Source organism: Diaphorina citri, unplaced genomic scaffold (genome assembly GCF_000475195.1).
Source record: "Diaphorina citri unplaced genomic scaffold, Diaci psyllid genome assembly version 1.1 scaffold1316, whole genome shotgun sequence".
Lineage (NCBI taxonomy): Eukaryota > Metazoa > Arthropoda > Insecta > Hemiptera > Psyllidae > Diaphorina > Diaphorina citri.
The window spans coordinates 48,430-64,504 of record NW_007378745.1 but is presented as its reverse complement, the minus strand read 5'-3'; the positions used below and the strand labels follow the sequence as shown (position 1 = coordinate 64,504).

The following is a 16,075-nucleotide window of genomic DNA, read 5'->3' as shown; positions in this document are numbered from 1 at the left end:
GTACTTTCCGCGCAACTATGATTCTATCCCAATATTCACTAGTAAAAAATATGCTCCTTTACTACTTTTGGAAACCGTTTAATATGTGCTAACAGCATTGGCAAATCCAAGTCGGGATGGTCTTTGGTTGAGCACATTTCGTGCATTAGGTCTTGCGCATCTTCGAAGAGTGTCGGCAATTTCAGAATTTGTCCAGGTCATCACAGGATTTCTTTTAACACAAATTTTAGCTAAAAGGCCTGAAAAAAAAAAAAAAAAAAGTTTTGGCCTTTTTATCATAATTCTTTTTTTTTTTTTTTTTAAGAACAAACGGAACAATTGTTTTTTTTTTTTTTTTTTAATATTTATTATAGTGTGCCAACATAGAATTATAATGTTATATACAACAATTGTTTTTATTTATTGAACGAATTTCAAGACTAGTTTTGTCGATCTGATTTGCGGAAATGTCCATTTTTGAGTAGACCGTGATTTTAAGTCCCTCGATTTACAATATAGCAGTCCCTCGATTTACTATGTCCAACAGTTAAACTCAAGAAGACTTACGTTTTTCCTATACTGTCACGTCTCCCAACATGAACCACCACATTTCCCACTTTGATGTCCTTGAACATAGCGATAGCCTCAGCATGGGTTTTGTTTTCCAGCGGAACTCCGTTGATGGCAATGATCTCGTCTCCTGAAACCAGAATATCCATTGTTGAAAGCATTTTCTCTCCACGCATTCCTCTACAAAAGGACGTCCTAATCACTTAATCAGGGCCTAAGCACGTTGAATAAACGTAAAGTTCGATGGAATCTAACTAGAGAATGGCGTCTAATGTGAACCAGTTTTAGAAGGATCAGTTAACCCAATGGATTAATCAAGTTAAGAAACGTTCTTTTCCAGCGGAACTCCGTTGATGGCAATGATCTCGTCTCCTGAAACCAGAATATCCATTGTTGAAAGCATTTTCTCTCCACGCATTCTTCTACAAAAGTACGTCCTAATCACTTAATCAGGGCCTAAGCACGTTGAATAAACGTAAAGTTCGATGGAATCTAACTAGAGAATGGCGTCTAATGTGAACCAGTTTTAGAAGGATCAGTTAACCCAATGGATTAATCAATTAAGTTAAGCAACGTTCTGCACTGATGGCACCAGGACAAGTGACCACCTGGGAACCTGGGATATCACGATTTGCTGGCTATTCTGCGAGGACTCAGAATTTTGGAGAATTTGGCATAACCTATCTTTGAAAGTGTTTCCTGTACATCTAACTTCACAAAAGAAAGTCCTAAAATTTCACATGACTACATCTACGAGAGTTTTGAACTCTGGGGAAAAATGTCCTTGAACATAGCGATAGCCTCAGCATGGGTTTTGTTTTCCAGCGGAACTCCGTTGATGGCAATGATCTCGTCTCCTGAAACCAAAATATCCATTGTTGAAAGCATTTTCTCTCCACGCATTCCTCTACAAAAGGACGTCCTAATCGATTAATCAGGGCCTAAGCACGTTGAATAAACGTAAAGTTCGATGGAATCTAACTAGAGAATGGCGTCTAATGTGAACCAGTTTTAGAAGGATCAGTTAACCCAATGGATTAATCAATTAAGTTAAGCAACGTTATGCACTGATGGCACCAGGACAAGTGACCACCTGGGATATCACGATTTGCTGGCTATTCTGCGAGGACTCAGAATTTTGGAGAATTTGGCATAACCTATCTTTGAAACCGTTTGGCATAACCTGTACATCTAACTTCACAAAAGAAAGTCCTAAAATTTCACATGACTACATCTACGAGAGTCTTGAACTTTGGGGAAAGTCTCCTGAAACCAGAATATCCATTGTTGAAAGCATTTTCTCTCCACGCATTCCTCTACAAAAGGACGTCCTAATCACTTAATCAGGGCTAATCACGTTGAATAAACGTAAAGTTCGATGGAATCTAACTAGAGAATGGTGTCTAATGTGAACCAGTTTTAGAAGGATCAGTTAACCCAATGGATTAATCAAGGCAACGTTCTGCACTGGTGGCACCAGGACAAGTGACCACCTGGGATATCACGATTTGCTGGCTATTCTGCGAGGACTTGGAATTTTGGAGAATTTGGCATAACCTATCTTTGAAAGTGTTTCCTGTACATCTAACTTCACAAAAGAAAGTTCTAAAATTTCACATGACTACATCTACGAGAGTCTTGAACTTTGGGGAAAGGACGAGACATAGCGTTTTAGAGTACCAATCAACCAGACAATCAAAATACCAACTCACCTTCTCTGAGCTTTTCATTTTCGGCCGCTTGTCCCGACTGGAAAATCGTCTTGACGAAAATGCCCAAGTTTCCTTTCGGCGAATCCCTTCCTCCCACTATGCTGAAACCTAAAGACTTCTGACCCGGGCCTTTTTGAAACGTAACGGTAAACATGGACAGCGACAGGGACTTTGGTCGCTTGACTGTCGCGTTGCTGTTGTTGGGTGTCGCTGCGACGTTGGAGCGATTGTGGTCGACAACGCTCTGTCGTCTTCGGGGTGAAATCCCGTCGAACTGACAGGAAAACTTCCGCATGCCTGGAAAAAGAACAGGACAGTGTTGTGATGTAAACTATGTCTTCACGACGTTGGAGCGATTGTGGTCGACAACGCTCTGTCGTCTTCGGGGTGAAATCCCGTCGAACTGACAGGAAAACTTCCGCATGCCTGGAATGGAAAAAGGACAGGAGACTGTTGTAATGCAAACTATGTCTTCATTTGCCTGTTTGATTCCGTCACTACCTACGATAATTTAACCCCTGCAACGAATTTGTTAGGTTATTCACATGTTGATGGGTCAGAGGGGCCTTCTCTTTTTACAAGTTAAGTCGAGATGCAGTCTCGTCTCGGGAGGAAAACCGAGAACTGATCCAAGATTCCAGTAAAGATAGGTAGTAAAACGGTCAAAAGGCCTACGATTGTACCTACAGCAGTACAGTCCCATAAAAACACAGAACCTGTCTTCACGTGTCTGTTTGATTCCTACATTACCCACGATAATGTAACCTCTGCAACGAATTTGTTAGGTTATTCACATATTGATGGGTCAGTGTGGCCTTCTCTTTTTACAAGTTAAGTCGAGATGCAGTCTCGTTGTCTCGGGAGGAAAACCGAGAACTTATCCAAGATTCCAGTAAAGATAGGTAGTAAAACGGTCAAAAGGCCTACGATTATACCTACAGCAGTACAGTCCCATAAAACCACAGAACTCCAGTAAAGATAGGTAGTAAAACGGTCAAAAGGCCTACGATTATACCTACAGCAGTACAGTCCCATAAAACCACAGAACTAATAAAAAAGCAATCACTTACCAGTCACTTTATTCCTAATCTTGGAGCAGTTGCTCGTCTGACTCTTCTCATTTGACACCTGTGTCGTTGCGATTACTTCGGTTTTGTTTCGTTCGATCTCCGGCATGGACACTTGTCGTTCCGGCATCAGCGACTTCTCCACGATATTCTTCTGTCGCTGGTTAATGATGATGTTCTTCTTGGGCAGATTCTTTGGATTGGGTTGCAGGTTATCACAGTTGGTTGCCGATTTCGCGTCGTCCGGATTTCGACAGATGACGATCTCGACATGCGAGTCTTTATTGTTGAGAGCTTCGCGTGCCTCCTGGATGGTGAGACCTTTGAGGCGTTTGTCGTTCACCTTGATGAGTTCATCGCCCACATGGAACCTTCCATCCCTGAAAAGACGAAACACGGGAGAATTTTAAAACGAGCTGTTAGGAATCTTCCATCCCTGAAAAACTGGATGGTGAGACCTTTGAGGCGTTTGTCGTTCACCTTGATGAGTTCATCGCCCACATGGAACCTTCCATCCCTGAAAAGACGAAACCGGGGAAAGGTACCACTTGTTCAAAAAATAACAACGGAAGATGGGTGAGACCTTTGAGGCGTTTGTCGTTCACCTTGATGAGTTCATCGCCCACATGGAACCTTCCATCCCTGAAAAGACGAAACACGGGATAATTCTAAAACGACCTGTTAGGAATCTTCCATCCCTGAAAAGACGAAACCGGGGAAAGGTACCACTTGTTCAAAAAATAACAACGGAAGATATCTATGAATAGAAGACTGATTAAAAGGACGCAGAATAACAACACTTAAATTTTTAAAATCCCATTCATTCGCTGTCGCAGACGACGCGACGCTATGCTCAGTAATAACTTTTATGTCGTTAGGTCCTTTACCGTTTAGGTGATATATCACAGTTGCATAACTTGTAATGTTGTAGGTAATAATAAAATGTCATTTATAACTCCTAAATAATCCTCTGAATTTAAGCAACGGTTTGTGTTTTATCGTTACAAAATACAAAAGGCGTAGGTACATTTTCTAAGATTATGCAGCCAGAAAATTTTGCGCCTGCAGCGTTCTCTTTTTTTTTTTCAATTTTTCCCTGGATGAGTTGTAGCATTAGCAGAGTGTATGTACTTGTTGACTTTTTGCATGATATGGCTGATAAGGCAAGTTTTCTCCAATAATTGGGCTTCAAAAGAAATACTTAAAAACATATCAGGCCCTAATATACGAAGTTCTATATCCGTGCCTGGGTCCACCCGAGAAATATTTTACCATGGATATTACGGTACCCGCAAGATACACCGTAGATATAGCTATGAATACAACCGTACAGATATTGATAGAACCAATGTACCATGGACCAAGATACAGAATAGCAGAAGTAGGGGGTTACCAATCTGAAGTTCTGAAGCTGAGGTCAGATCATATGTATTTCCTGTGTTCTGCTTTTGTACATTCTTGTTCTTGTTATTATAGTTTCTGTTTTTTGTTATTCATGTAATTTTTTTCAATTTTTCCCTGGATGAGTTGTAGCAGTAGCAGAGTGTATGTACTTGTTGACTTTTTGCATGATATGGCTGATAATGGCAAGTTTTCTTCAATAATTGAGCTTCAAAATAAATAAAAACATATCAGGTCCTACTATACGAAGTTCTATATCCGTGCCTGGGTCCACCCGAGAAATATTTTACCATGAATATTACGGTACCCGCAAGATACACCGTAGATATAGCTATGAATACAACCGTACAGATATTGATAGAACCAATGTACCATGGACCAAGATACAGAATAGCAGAAGTAGGGGGTTACCCATCTGAAGTTCTGAAGCTGAGGTCAGATCATATGTATTTCCTGTGTTCTGCTTTTGTAGATTCTTGTTCTTGTTATCATAGTTTCTGTTTGTTGTTGTTGTTGTTGTTGTTGTTGTTGTTGTTGTTGTTGTACATTGTTTATGTTATTGTTTAGGTATGTTACTCTTGTTTGTTTCAGTATTTATAAGTTCATGATGAGATTGTACAAATAAATTGATTGATTTGATTGGGTTCACACTTATGTTGTTCACACTTATGTTGGAAATGTCGAACGATATTGTTGTACGACAGACTTTTTGGGACATTTAGCATATTTCTTAATATGTTAGTTGATGAGCTGTATTTACCTTTCATATTTTTCGTGGTGGTTAGTGGGAATTGGGGAATAGAACATTCCTTGGCATCGTTTCATTTCCCTATTCCCTACCATTACCACCATGAAAACTGTGAAATGAAAATACGACTATAGTAGGCCACACTCATAGCTGAGTGGACCTACGAGCCTTTACAAATTTATACTTTGTAGTTCTCAGTAATAACTTTTATGTCGTTAGGTCCTTTACCGTTTAGGTGATATATCACAGTTGCATAGCTTGTAATGTTGTAATAATAAAATATCATTTAAAACTCCTAAATAATGACCTCAGTAATAACTTTTATGTCGTTAGGTCCTTTACCGTTTAGGTGATATATCACAGTTGCATAGCTTGTAATGTTGTAATAATAAAATGTCATTTAAAACTCCTAAATAATGATTATTATCTTCATGTAAGTATCCTATCTACATATTTATTATCTGACTGGATTTTAACAAAAGGCACGTTACTTTCAAACTACATTAGACTCACAAAAAGAACTGCAAGAGTCTGGGGACTCATTATTTAAAATTTGTAAGAAAACGAGAAAGTTCTTCACATTTTCGAAATTTAAATTCACTTTCGCGTAACTTTGGCAAGAAAATAGTAATTAAAAACGAAAGTTTGGAAATTATTCTAGGTTGACGTTAACAGCTGGAGTTTGTTGTGTTTTATCACAAGCTTGAACTTTGATTAGATTTTGTTTTCAATGAGTGAACTCATGGATTAAGAGGATGATAAACTCTAATCATATTCAACTGCACGTTTAGGGAGTGTGATAAAAAAGTCCAGAGCATTACTACTAATTTTATTTGACTGCGGTCGCTTTTTAACGCCTAGGCTATCAGGAGTTTTCTGATGAAAGTAGGGCATTTGATTTTTGTTCACAGGGAATGACTTAATGAGCAAGAACAAACATGTGAGGTTGTTGTAGGAACTCGTAAGGGCTTTTACTGTATTGTTATCTAGGTTTTCTAGGTTATTGACTTGTCGGAATCAAAACATCAGACACAATGAGAACAGTGTACTTGTGCACTATATCAAGCCTTTTGAGCAGCAATATCCACATGAAAGTCTATATTGAAGGAACATTTCTTACCTATGAATGGCACCTCCAGGTTCAATATGAGATATCAGGTACGGTGAGAAGTGAGCTCCTCCATCTTGTCTCTCAATGTAGATCCCTAATTCATTGCTATCGTCCTTCACAACCCGGAACACTTTGAATTGTTTCTCCATGAGCGTTTGACTAAATGATTGAGTAGGTGACGAGGCCCCATGGGTGAGTTTATTCTCTAGAAACCTTTGATACAAAGGCTGAGGGGTTGTAGTGACACCTGGTGAAGTCAGGGATGCCAACGACACGAAGTTGGTCGTTTTAGGCGATGCAACCTGGTCGTTGCTTCTCAGTCTTGTATCGTTGTTGGATTTCGGGAGAGGTTTGCATTTGTTACACACAAGAGAAGGATCTTCAAACAGAACATTTTCTTTGGAAGCTCCACAGTTCAGTGGCATAATGGGAGTAGCTCTGACTGATTTTCATCAGTAATAACTATTATTACAGCTATAAACCCATGTACCTAAACCATATCATTGTATAGTTATATTGTGAGAACAAGAGATGTAAATCTTGGTTATAAAAATAAATTAAAAATACAGCTCTAGGCATTCTATATTGTTTCTTGTATCATGTTTCTTCGGTACACACAAGAGAAGGATCTTCAAACAGAACATTTTCTTTGGAAGCTCCACAGGATAGTTCATTACTTCTTCTCCTGTTGATACCAAATACGGACTTCACGTCACCACGTCGGATCCCCATGTTAATTTTACAATTCCTTTTTCTATTGAATAAAAGTTTATCATCGTCGATTTCCAGTGGACTAGGAGATCGCCTCTCAATGAATTTGCGGACTTTACGTCACCACGTCGGATACCCATGTTAATTTTACAATTCCTTTTCCTATTGAATAAAAGTTTATCATCGTCGATTTCCAGAGGACTAGGAGATCGCCTCTCAATGGATTTACTTTCTAATTCGTTGTTGATTTTACTCTTCAAGTTATTGGTTTTGGGAATTCTGCTGGGACTCGATTGCATCAATCAATCAAATAAATTAAAATTTATTTCTATCTAATAAAAAAAAATAATAATAATTTATTTTTATTTACTAGTCAACAAAGTTGTTCCTATCAAAAGTTGTCCCTATCTACCTTATGCCTAGTCGATCAATCATCAACAAAATAGATAGTTATTTACCTATTACCCACCTAGATCTAATTATTATGCAAAAAATTTGATCAAGACATTTCAAGAGTGATTTGATTACGATAGAGAAAGTCATATTAGTCGCACGTGGATTTCAGCCTACCCTTGTAATAACTATTGAAGTTGATTCAAGAAGTACCTAAACTTTGTAGGTAATAGGTAATAATTGAAAGGGGTTTATTCAAGAGGGACTCGAAGGCGAAACTTGATTTTTGACTTTTGAGTAAAACAGTTTATAGTTTTAGATTTCCAATAGACATTGTTGAGAGGATTTTACTGAAACCTGTGTGCCTTTGTGAAAACTGGAGATATCAACATGATTCTTTTTACAACTCATTCTTTACAATATTTCGCATTAGAAATACTTTATACGTTGTGCTCAAAAAGGGTCTAATTAAGATTAGGCCTTTCTTGATGAAATTTTCTAATCAATAACTCGTTCATGTGTGTACCCACCTATTATACGGATGAGTGCAAAAATATAGGTACCTATTACTTATTATTAGGTACCTAATATGTAGTTTACTAATTACTATTACTACATGAACAAACTAATACCAGTAAATTATGGCAAGCTTGTTCACACTTTTACCACAACTAAGTACATTAAGTACAACTTTTTTCTCTTAAACAACTGGTTTTCTCGAACCCTAGTCCTCCGGTTTACGAGCCCTACGTTCTACCTCTGAGCTACTGGTTCAGGTATTTTTTTTATAAAGGTTTTACAGTCCGAAGTTGAGCTTTTTCCTCAAACGTTAAAAAAGCAAAGTAAAATTGAATCTATTTAGTATTTACAAATTTATGTTATTAATTAAACATGTATTTTATTATAGGCAGAAATAAACAATATGGAGATCACAATGGTTTACTAAATATTAACTATGTATAAATAAGTCTACTATTTATGTATTTATAATTACTATTCGGTTAGTAGGTATCTGCCAAAATATGTATTTAGGTACCACCTTCATTTTCCAGACGTGGAACTAAAAGCTGGGTCCACAACTCCACACTGGTGTTGATGGTCACTCATCCGAATGCGAACCACGTGAAACGTTGATTAACTTCAGTGAACCTTTGGCAACTGGTACATTCAACGTGCTATCTCCGCTGCCGCTGGTTTCCTAATGCCTACTGCCTACTTTCCTACTACCTATGTATAAGGTACTTTCCGCGCAACCATGATTCTATCCCAATATTCACTAGTAAAAAATATGCGCCTTTACTAATTTTGGAAACCGTTCAATTTGTGCTAACAGCATTGGTAAATCCAAGTCGGGATGGTCTTTGGTTGAGTACATTTCGTGCATTATGTCTTGTGCATCTTCGAAGAGTGTCGGCAATTTCAGAATTTGTCCAGGTCATCACAGGATTTCGATTTGTTGCCTCTGAAACAATAAGAACAAACGGAACAATTGTTTTTATTTATTGAACGAATTTCAAGACTAGGTTTGTCGATCTGATTTGCGGAAATATCTAGTCACTTTCATAGCCACTTTCATCAGCTTTTATTAATAGTAAATTATTTAGGAAATTGTATAGATTGTTGACTGCCAATGGTAGAGGGTCTGATTCCCTAAAGTTTTCTTTCTCTTCTGAACATTGCCTGACAACGCTGTCTAATGTTTTACATGAGTCATTCACCTTAGTTTTACTTTTTGTTAGACCCTTCTTGTTTTTATATTTTTGCGTGAATTCCTCGTTTAATTTCTTGATTGGCAAAAGTAAATTATTTAGGAAATTGTATAGATTGTTGACTGCCAATGGTAGAGGATCTGATTCCCTAAAGTTTTCTTTCTCTTCTGAACATTGTCTGACGACACTGTCCAATGTTTTACATGAGTCATTCACCTTAGTTTTACTTTTTGTCAGACCCTTCTTGTTTTTAAATTTTTGCGTGAATTCCTCGTTTAATTTCTTGATTGGCAAATTTTCTAGACTGACACTTTTCATATCCTTGTTGTTGTTTATTTCTACAATTTCAAATCGATCTAGAGAACTGGATGAGTTTCTAAATTTATTGTTTTGAATATTTCGCCAATCATTTTTGGTTAACTGTTGAAATACATGGAATAGATCATCATAACTCAGAGCTTTGAGTTGTTCTTTGTTATTGATGAGAATATCCAAGTCTTCGAAAAGTTCTTCTTCCAGGTTTTCACTTATGATTCGTTTCCGCGCTAAGGTTTTGTTCCGTTTGCTATGATTAGATTTTCCGTTTTGATTCATCAACATTTGATTCAATTCGTACAAGTCTTCAATACCTGCAACACATAAGAGGAAAATGGAACAATTGAACTATTTGTATTTAATTGGTAAGTAGATACATCTAGATACTTGAATATTTTAAATAATAACTTCCAAGGATCATCAATAAGTCTAAAACAGATTGTGCTTTAAATCTGCTACCTATTTTCTCTTTTCTTTCTTCTTTTGATCTTTCTAAGCAGATACTTACCTTAGAGCTTTGAGTTGTTCTTTGTTATTGATGAGAATATCCAAGTCTTCGAAAAGTTCTTCTTCCAGGTTTTCACTAATGATTCGTTTCCTCGCTAAAGTTTTGTTTCGTTTGCTATGATTCGATTTTCCGTTTTGATTCATCAACATTTGATTCAATTCGTACAAGTCTTCAATACCTGCAACACATAAGAAAATGCAACAATTGAACTTATAATTGTATTGTATTGAACTTATAATACATAGTAAGTGATAGATACATACATACATACATGAATAACTTAAGGAGGATCAACAAGTCGAAAACAGATTGTGCTTTAAATCTGCTATTTTCAATGTTCTTTCTTCTTTTGCTAAGATATTCATGCAGTAGATGGCTAGTCTTTCTAATCAGATACTCGTATGGAATCATGCAGTAGATGGGTATTAGGTAGTCTTCCTGATCCGATACCTACTTACCATTTTTCTAAAAGGTCCTACCATTAGTTAGATTTTCCGTTTTGATTCATCAACATTTGATTCAATTCGTACAAGTCTTCAATACCTGCAACACATAAGAGGAAAATGCAACAATTGAACTATTTGTACTTAATTGGTAAGTATGTAGATACATCTAGATACATGAATATTTTAAATAATAACTTCCAAGGATCATCAAGAAGTCTAAAATAGATTGTGCTTTAAATCTATTAGATTTTCCGTTTTGATTCATCAACATTTGATTCAATTCGTACAAGTCTTCAATACCTGCAACACATAAGAGGAAAATGCAACAATGGAACTATTTGTATTTAATTGGTAAGTAGATACATCTAGATACTTGAATATTTTAAATAATAACTTCCAAGGATTATCAATAAGTCTAAAATAGATTGTGCTTTCAATCTGCTATTTTCTCTTTTCTTTCTTCTTTTGATCTTTCTAAGCAGATACTTACCTTTTTCTAAAAGGTCCTACGTTAAAAATGAAACTCACCTTTCTGACACTCGGATTTGACCCAGTCAGGATTGGTGTTTCGGGTCTTATTGTTCGACTGCGCACTCGCCACCACATTGGATCTGCCAAACAAATTCTTCAGTGATTCCACTCGGGAAATCCGTCGATTTCTGGCAATGGGCGGGAGACCCGGGGTGGCAGCTTTCTGGAGAGCCTTCCCCGGAGAGAAGGATTGCTTCTTGTGTCGACTCGGTGAATTGGAGAGGATCTCGGAAGAATCGCTCCGCTTCATTTGTTCCCACTTTCGGCCAACTTTCCGGCCCCATGTCGCCAAACCTGGAGAGAGAAAGATCCCACATAAGTCATAACCAGTGAGCCAGTGAGTCTGTCGCCTTTTGAACCCCCTAAAAATATGATTGTTAAATGTTAAACCTACGGAAATCAAAATAAAATATTATGTATTATGGATCTAGCTAGATTCTAGAGCTGTCTTTATTTTTTATCTAAAAATTATGGCATATTGCATACCTACTAAGAATGGGCACACTGCATACGGCGTTCATAGGATCATCATATTAATATTTTGCTAGGCGTTAATGGTTTAAGGAGATAATCTGTTAAACAGACATTTGGTAAACTAGGCTAATCACGGTTAAGTAAAAATAAGTAAGAGTAGACCCAATTTCGTCAATTAATAGGCCCTAATCACGGTTAAGTAAAAACAAGTAAGAGTAGACCCAATTTCAGTACCTTTCCGATGAGATTTGGGCGATCCGCTAATAGGTGTCCGAGATCCTTTACCGGCAGGCGTGTTCTGGCCAGAGTTATTGTCATAGGCATTGTTCAGACAGTTGTTATCCAGGTCATCTTGATCCTCATCGTTAGCTATCGGGGAGAGGCTGACTAGTTGGGGACTGGGGTCTGAACACCTTCGCTTGAACAGTCGCATGGTCTGAAATCAGAAATGTGAAAGACAAAACTTATTTGTTTATTTGGTAGGTAGGTACCTATTTGACGCCATTGTACCTAAAAGACAAAACTTATTTGTTTATTTGGTAGGTAGGTACCTATTTGACGCCATTGTACCTAGTACCTATAGGTACTTCATTCTTACTGACGGGGGTTTCACCCTCCATTCAGCAACAAGCAAACCGCCTCCTCACAAAACCTCTTTGTTTTGTGCATAGAGGAATAGCGTAACTGTATTCTTTCTAAGGTTTTTAGTAACAGAGGTTTCCCCTCCATTTGGTTAGCAAAAGCTACCCGCCTTTTCACATTAACCTCACCCAGCCTGAGTGGGACCAGTAAAAACCAACGTGCTATCGCCGCTGAATCAGATTATACCTGCCCACTCGCCACCACATTGGATCTGCCAAACAAATTCTTCAGTGATTCCACTCGGGAAATCCGTCGATTTCTGGCAATGGGCGGGAGACCTGGGGTGGCAGCTTTCTGGACAGCCTTCCCTTGGATCTGCCAAACAAATTCTTCAGTGATTCCACTCGGGAAATCCGTCGATTTCTGGCAATGGGCGGGAGACCCGGAGTTGCAGCTTTCTGGACAGCCTTCCCCGGAGAGAAGGATTGCTTCTTGTGCCGACTCGGTGAATTGGAGAGGATCTCGGAAGAATCGCTCCGCTTCATTTGTTCCCACTTTCGGCCAACTTTCCGGCCCCATGTCGCCAAACCTGGAGAGAAAGATCTTAGGTGAGTCATAACCAGGGACTATCGCCTTTTGACACCCCCAAAAATACGATTGTTAAACCTACGGAAAGGTCAAAATAAAATTATGGATCTAGAATTCTAGATCTAGGTATTTAATTTTTTGTCTAAAACTTATGACATATCGCATACCTGCTAGGTATGGGTACACTGCATAAGGCGTTAATAGGATCATGAAATTAATATTTTGAATTGACGCTAAGCGTTAATGGGTTAAGGAGATAATCTGTTAAACAGACATTTGGTCAATTAATAGGCCCTAATCACGGTTAAGTAAAAACTGGATCTGCCAAACAAATTCTTCAGTGATTCCACTCGGGAAATCCGTCGATTTCTGGCAATGGGCGGGAGACCCGGAGTTGCAGCTTTTTGGACAGCCTTCCCGGGTGAGAAGGATTGCTTCTTGTGTCGACTCGGTGAATTGGACAGAATCTCGGAAGAATCGCTCCGCTTCATTTGTTCCCACTTTCGGCCAACTTTCCGGCCCCATGTCGCCAAACCTGGAGAGAGAAAGATCTTGGGTGAGTCATAACCAGTATTAACATGAAAACGCTAAACAACCAGGAACTACCTCTATTAACCTTACTATCAAGAGGCTTAAATGACACACATCTTGTTCATGGGCCGAAAACTTGTATATGTATGTTAAACCTACGGAAAGGTCAAAATAAAATTATGGATCTAGAATTCTAGATCTAGGTATTTAATTTTTTGTCTAAAACTTATGACATACTGCATACCTGCTAGGCATGGGTACACTGCATAAGGCGTTAATAGGATCATGAAATTAATATTTTGCTGAATTGACGCTAAGCGTTAATGGGTTAAGGAGATAATCTGTTAAACAGACATTTGGTCAATTAGGCCCTAATCACGGATAAGTCAAAATCAAGAAAACTATTAGGGTTTCCTTTAAGAATTTCCACTTGGGTAAACTTTCCCATCTATTTAAGTGTGGAGGTAGAAATATACAGGGTCCGCCAAGAGGAATAAACCCGGATGTTGGGAATTTATCAATTCCACAGAAAGAAAGCACTACTTTCGAAGGTTTCTTGAGTAGGTAGTGGGCGTTTATTAGGTGCAGGCGAGAAAGTTTGCAATAGATTAATTTTTTACTTTCTATTATTTCTTCTAAAAATGATTTTGTTTTGTCAAACAATCCTTCGTACCTACTTATTTTTTATTTTTTTAATTTTTTTTTTGTTATTGAATGTTATCAATTTTTTTTATTTTATTATTATTATTTTTTTACCAAAAACATAATACTCAAGTATAGTGAATTCACAAACGGTTCATTTGAGTACCCAGTAGGTACATAGGCGAATCAAGGCTGACCAGTTGGGGACTGGGGTCTGAACATCTTCGCTTGAACAGTCGCATGGTCTGAAATCAGAACATGTGAAAGACAAAAATTACCTATTTGATTATTTGGTAGGTAGGTACTAGGTAGGTACCTATTTGACGCCATTGTACCTATACATAGGTACTTCATTTTTACTGACGGGGTTTTAACCTTCATTCAGCGACAAGCTATCCCGCTATCCGCCTCCTCACAAAACCTCTTTGTTTTGTGCATAGAGGAATAGCGTAACTGTATTCTTTCTAAGGTTTTTAGTACCTAACAGAGGTTTCACCCTCCATTTGGTTAGCAAAAGCTACCCGCCTTTTCACATTTACCTCACCCAGCCTGAGTGGGATCAGTAAAAACCAACGTGCTATCGCCGCTGAATCAGATTATACCTGCCTTCCTACTAGGTAAATATGTATTTACTAAAAGCTGACGAGAGGTCAATGGAACCAAGAATCCACCTTGTGGTCGATTTAGTCATCGTAACAAATCTTATGAGATCATGTTTATTAAAGTCTGGTTTCAGTTCTACATTTATTTTTTATGTATTTCTGATGTTGATGACTCTTCTGTGGGTATACCCAAGTTTTAGGAAGATGGGCCATCAAACCAAGTTGTTTCTAAATGCACCAGTTTTTGGTGGATCTCTGAATTTAAGCAACGGTTTGTGTTTTATCGTTACAAAATACAAAAGGCGTAGGTACATTTTCTAAGATTATGCAGCCAGAAAATTCTGCGCCTGCCGCGTTCTTTTAGTTTTTTAGGTATGTACATTGGAATAAAGTGATTTTCTGATTTTTTTCCCCTATGTATACCTATCTAGCTTGGGGATGGTCTAAGAGCAAAAACTTGTAATAAATATTTTTGATATCCATAATAATATACTCGCATATAATTCTAGGTGCATTCTACATTGTGTACTTAGTCTGATGGATGGCTAAATATGTTCCTGGTCTTCTTATACTTCCGCTAGATCTATGTATCTTTTCCCATGGGTTAAACTTTAACCCGGTAAGTACGGTTTAAAATTTTAAACCAAATGTAAAGTTTTTTCATAGCTGTGAAGCTAGGAAAAAGCTTGATGTGATCTGTCAAAACCCTAAGCTGTTATAGCTGTCCTTCTGAGGTTTCATGAAATTGTGAAAAAGCTGATGAAAGTTATGAAATTTTTTAGCGATTTTAGTTTTTTAGGTATGTACATTGGAATAAAGTGATTTTCTGATTTTTTTCCCCTATGTATACCTATCTAGCTTGGGGATGTACCTACCTACTACCTACGTATAATCTAGCCCCATATCACGAGTATTTTAACAGTCAACAACCAAATAATGCCAGAGATATCATGTTTACAAAACTCCGAACAAAATCCTGGGATCTCAGCCATGCAAGGTTTCCTGGTAATTAACATAAAAACGCTAAACAACCAGGAACTACCTCTATTAACCTTACTATCAAGAAGCTTAAATGACACACATCTTGTTCATGGGCCGAAAACTTGTAGATTGAGGGGAAATTTAGATTTGCTGTCAAGAAAACTATTAGGGTTTCCTTTAAGAATTTCCACTTGGGTAAACTTTCCCATCTACCTATTTAAGAAAAAAAAAAAAAAAAAAAAAAAAAAAAAAAAAAAAATCATCTTGGTGTTAGGCTTACTTTTTAAGCCGGTTGCGCTGCGGTTGGGTACTTTTCAAGTCGGACTACTTTTTAACCATTATTTAGATATATAGTCATTTAGATATTTGCTAAATTTGATAATAATTACCTAGACTTTACCTTCAATATTTCGGAATACCTGCATTATGAAGGTTGAATACCTACTTTTTTACATAACCCATTAGGGATCCCTG

The 16,075-nt window shown here is 37.7% G+C and overlaps 1 protein-coding gene across 1 annotated transcript in view; it reads right to left on the bottom strand.

Annotated features, from left to right (window-relative positions):
* Positions 1-504: 504 nt before the first annotated feature.
* LOC103515305 overlaps positions 505-16,075 on the bottom strand; it is a 38,244-nt gene continuing 22,673 nt past the window's right edge. The window contains exons 2-12 of the mRNA XM_026828046.1: positions 11,910-12,111; positions 11,199-11,495; positions 9,251-10,030; positions 9,024-9,154; positions 7,414-7,592; positions 7,215-7,294; positions 6,598-6,964; positions 3,332-3,708; positions 2,604-2,687; positions 2,262-2,558; positions 505-679 (exon numbers count right to left, since the gene is read on the bottom strand). Coding sequence (XP_026683847.1) covers positions 543-679; positions 2,262-2,558; positions 2,604-2,687; positions 3,332-3,708; positions 6,598-6,964; positions 7,215-7,294; positions 7,414-7,592; positions 9,024-9,154; positions 9,251-10,030; positions 11,199-11,495; positions 11,910-12,108 — 2,928 coding nt within the window. The 5' untranslated portion in view covers positions 12,109-12,111 and the 3' untranslated portion in view covers positions 505-542. The remainder of the gene's footprint in view (positions 680-2,261; positions 2,559-2,603; positions 2,688-3,331; positions 3,709-6,597; positions 6,965-7,214; positions 7,295-7,413; positions 7,593-9,023; positions 9,155-9,250; positions 10,031-11,198; positions 11,496-11,909; positions 12,112-16,075) is intronic.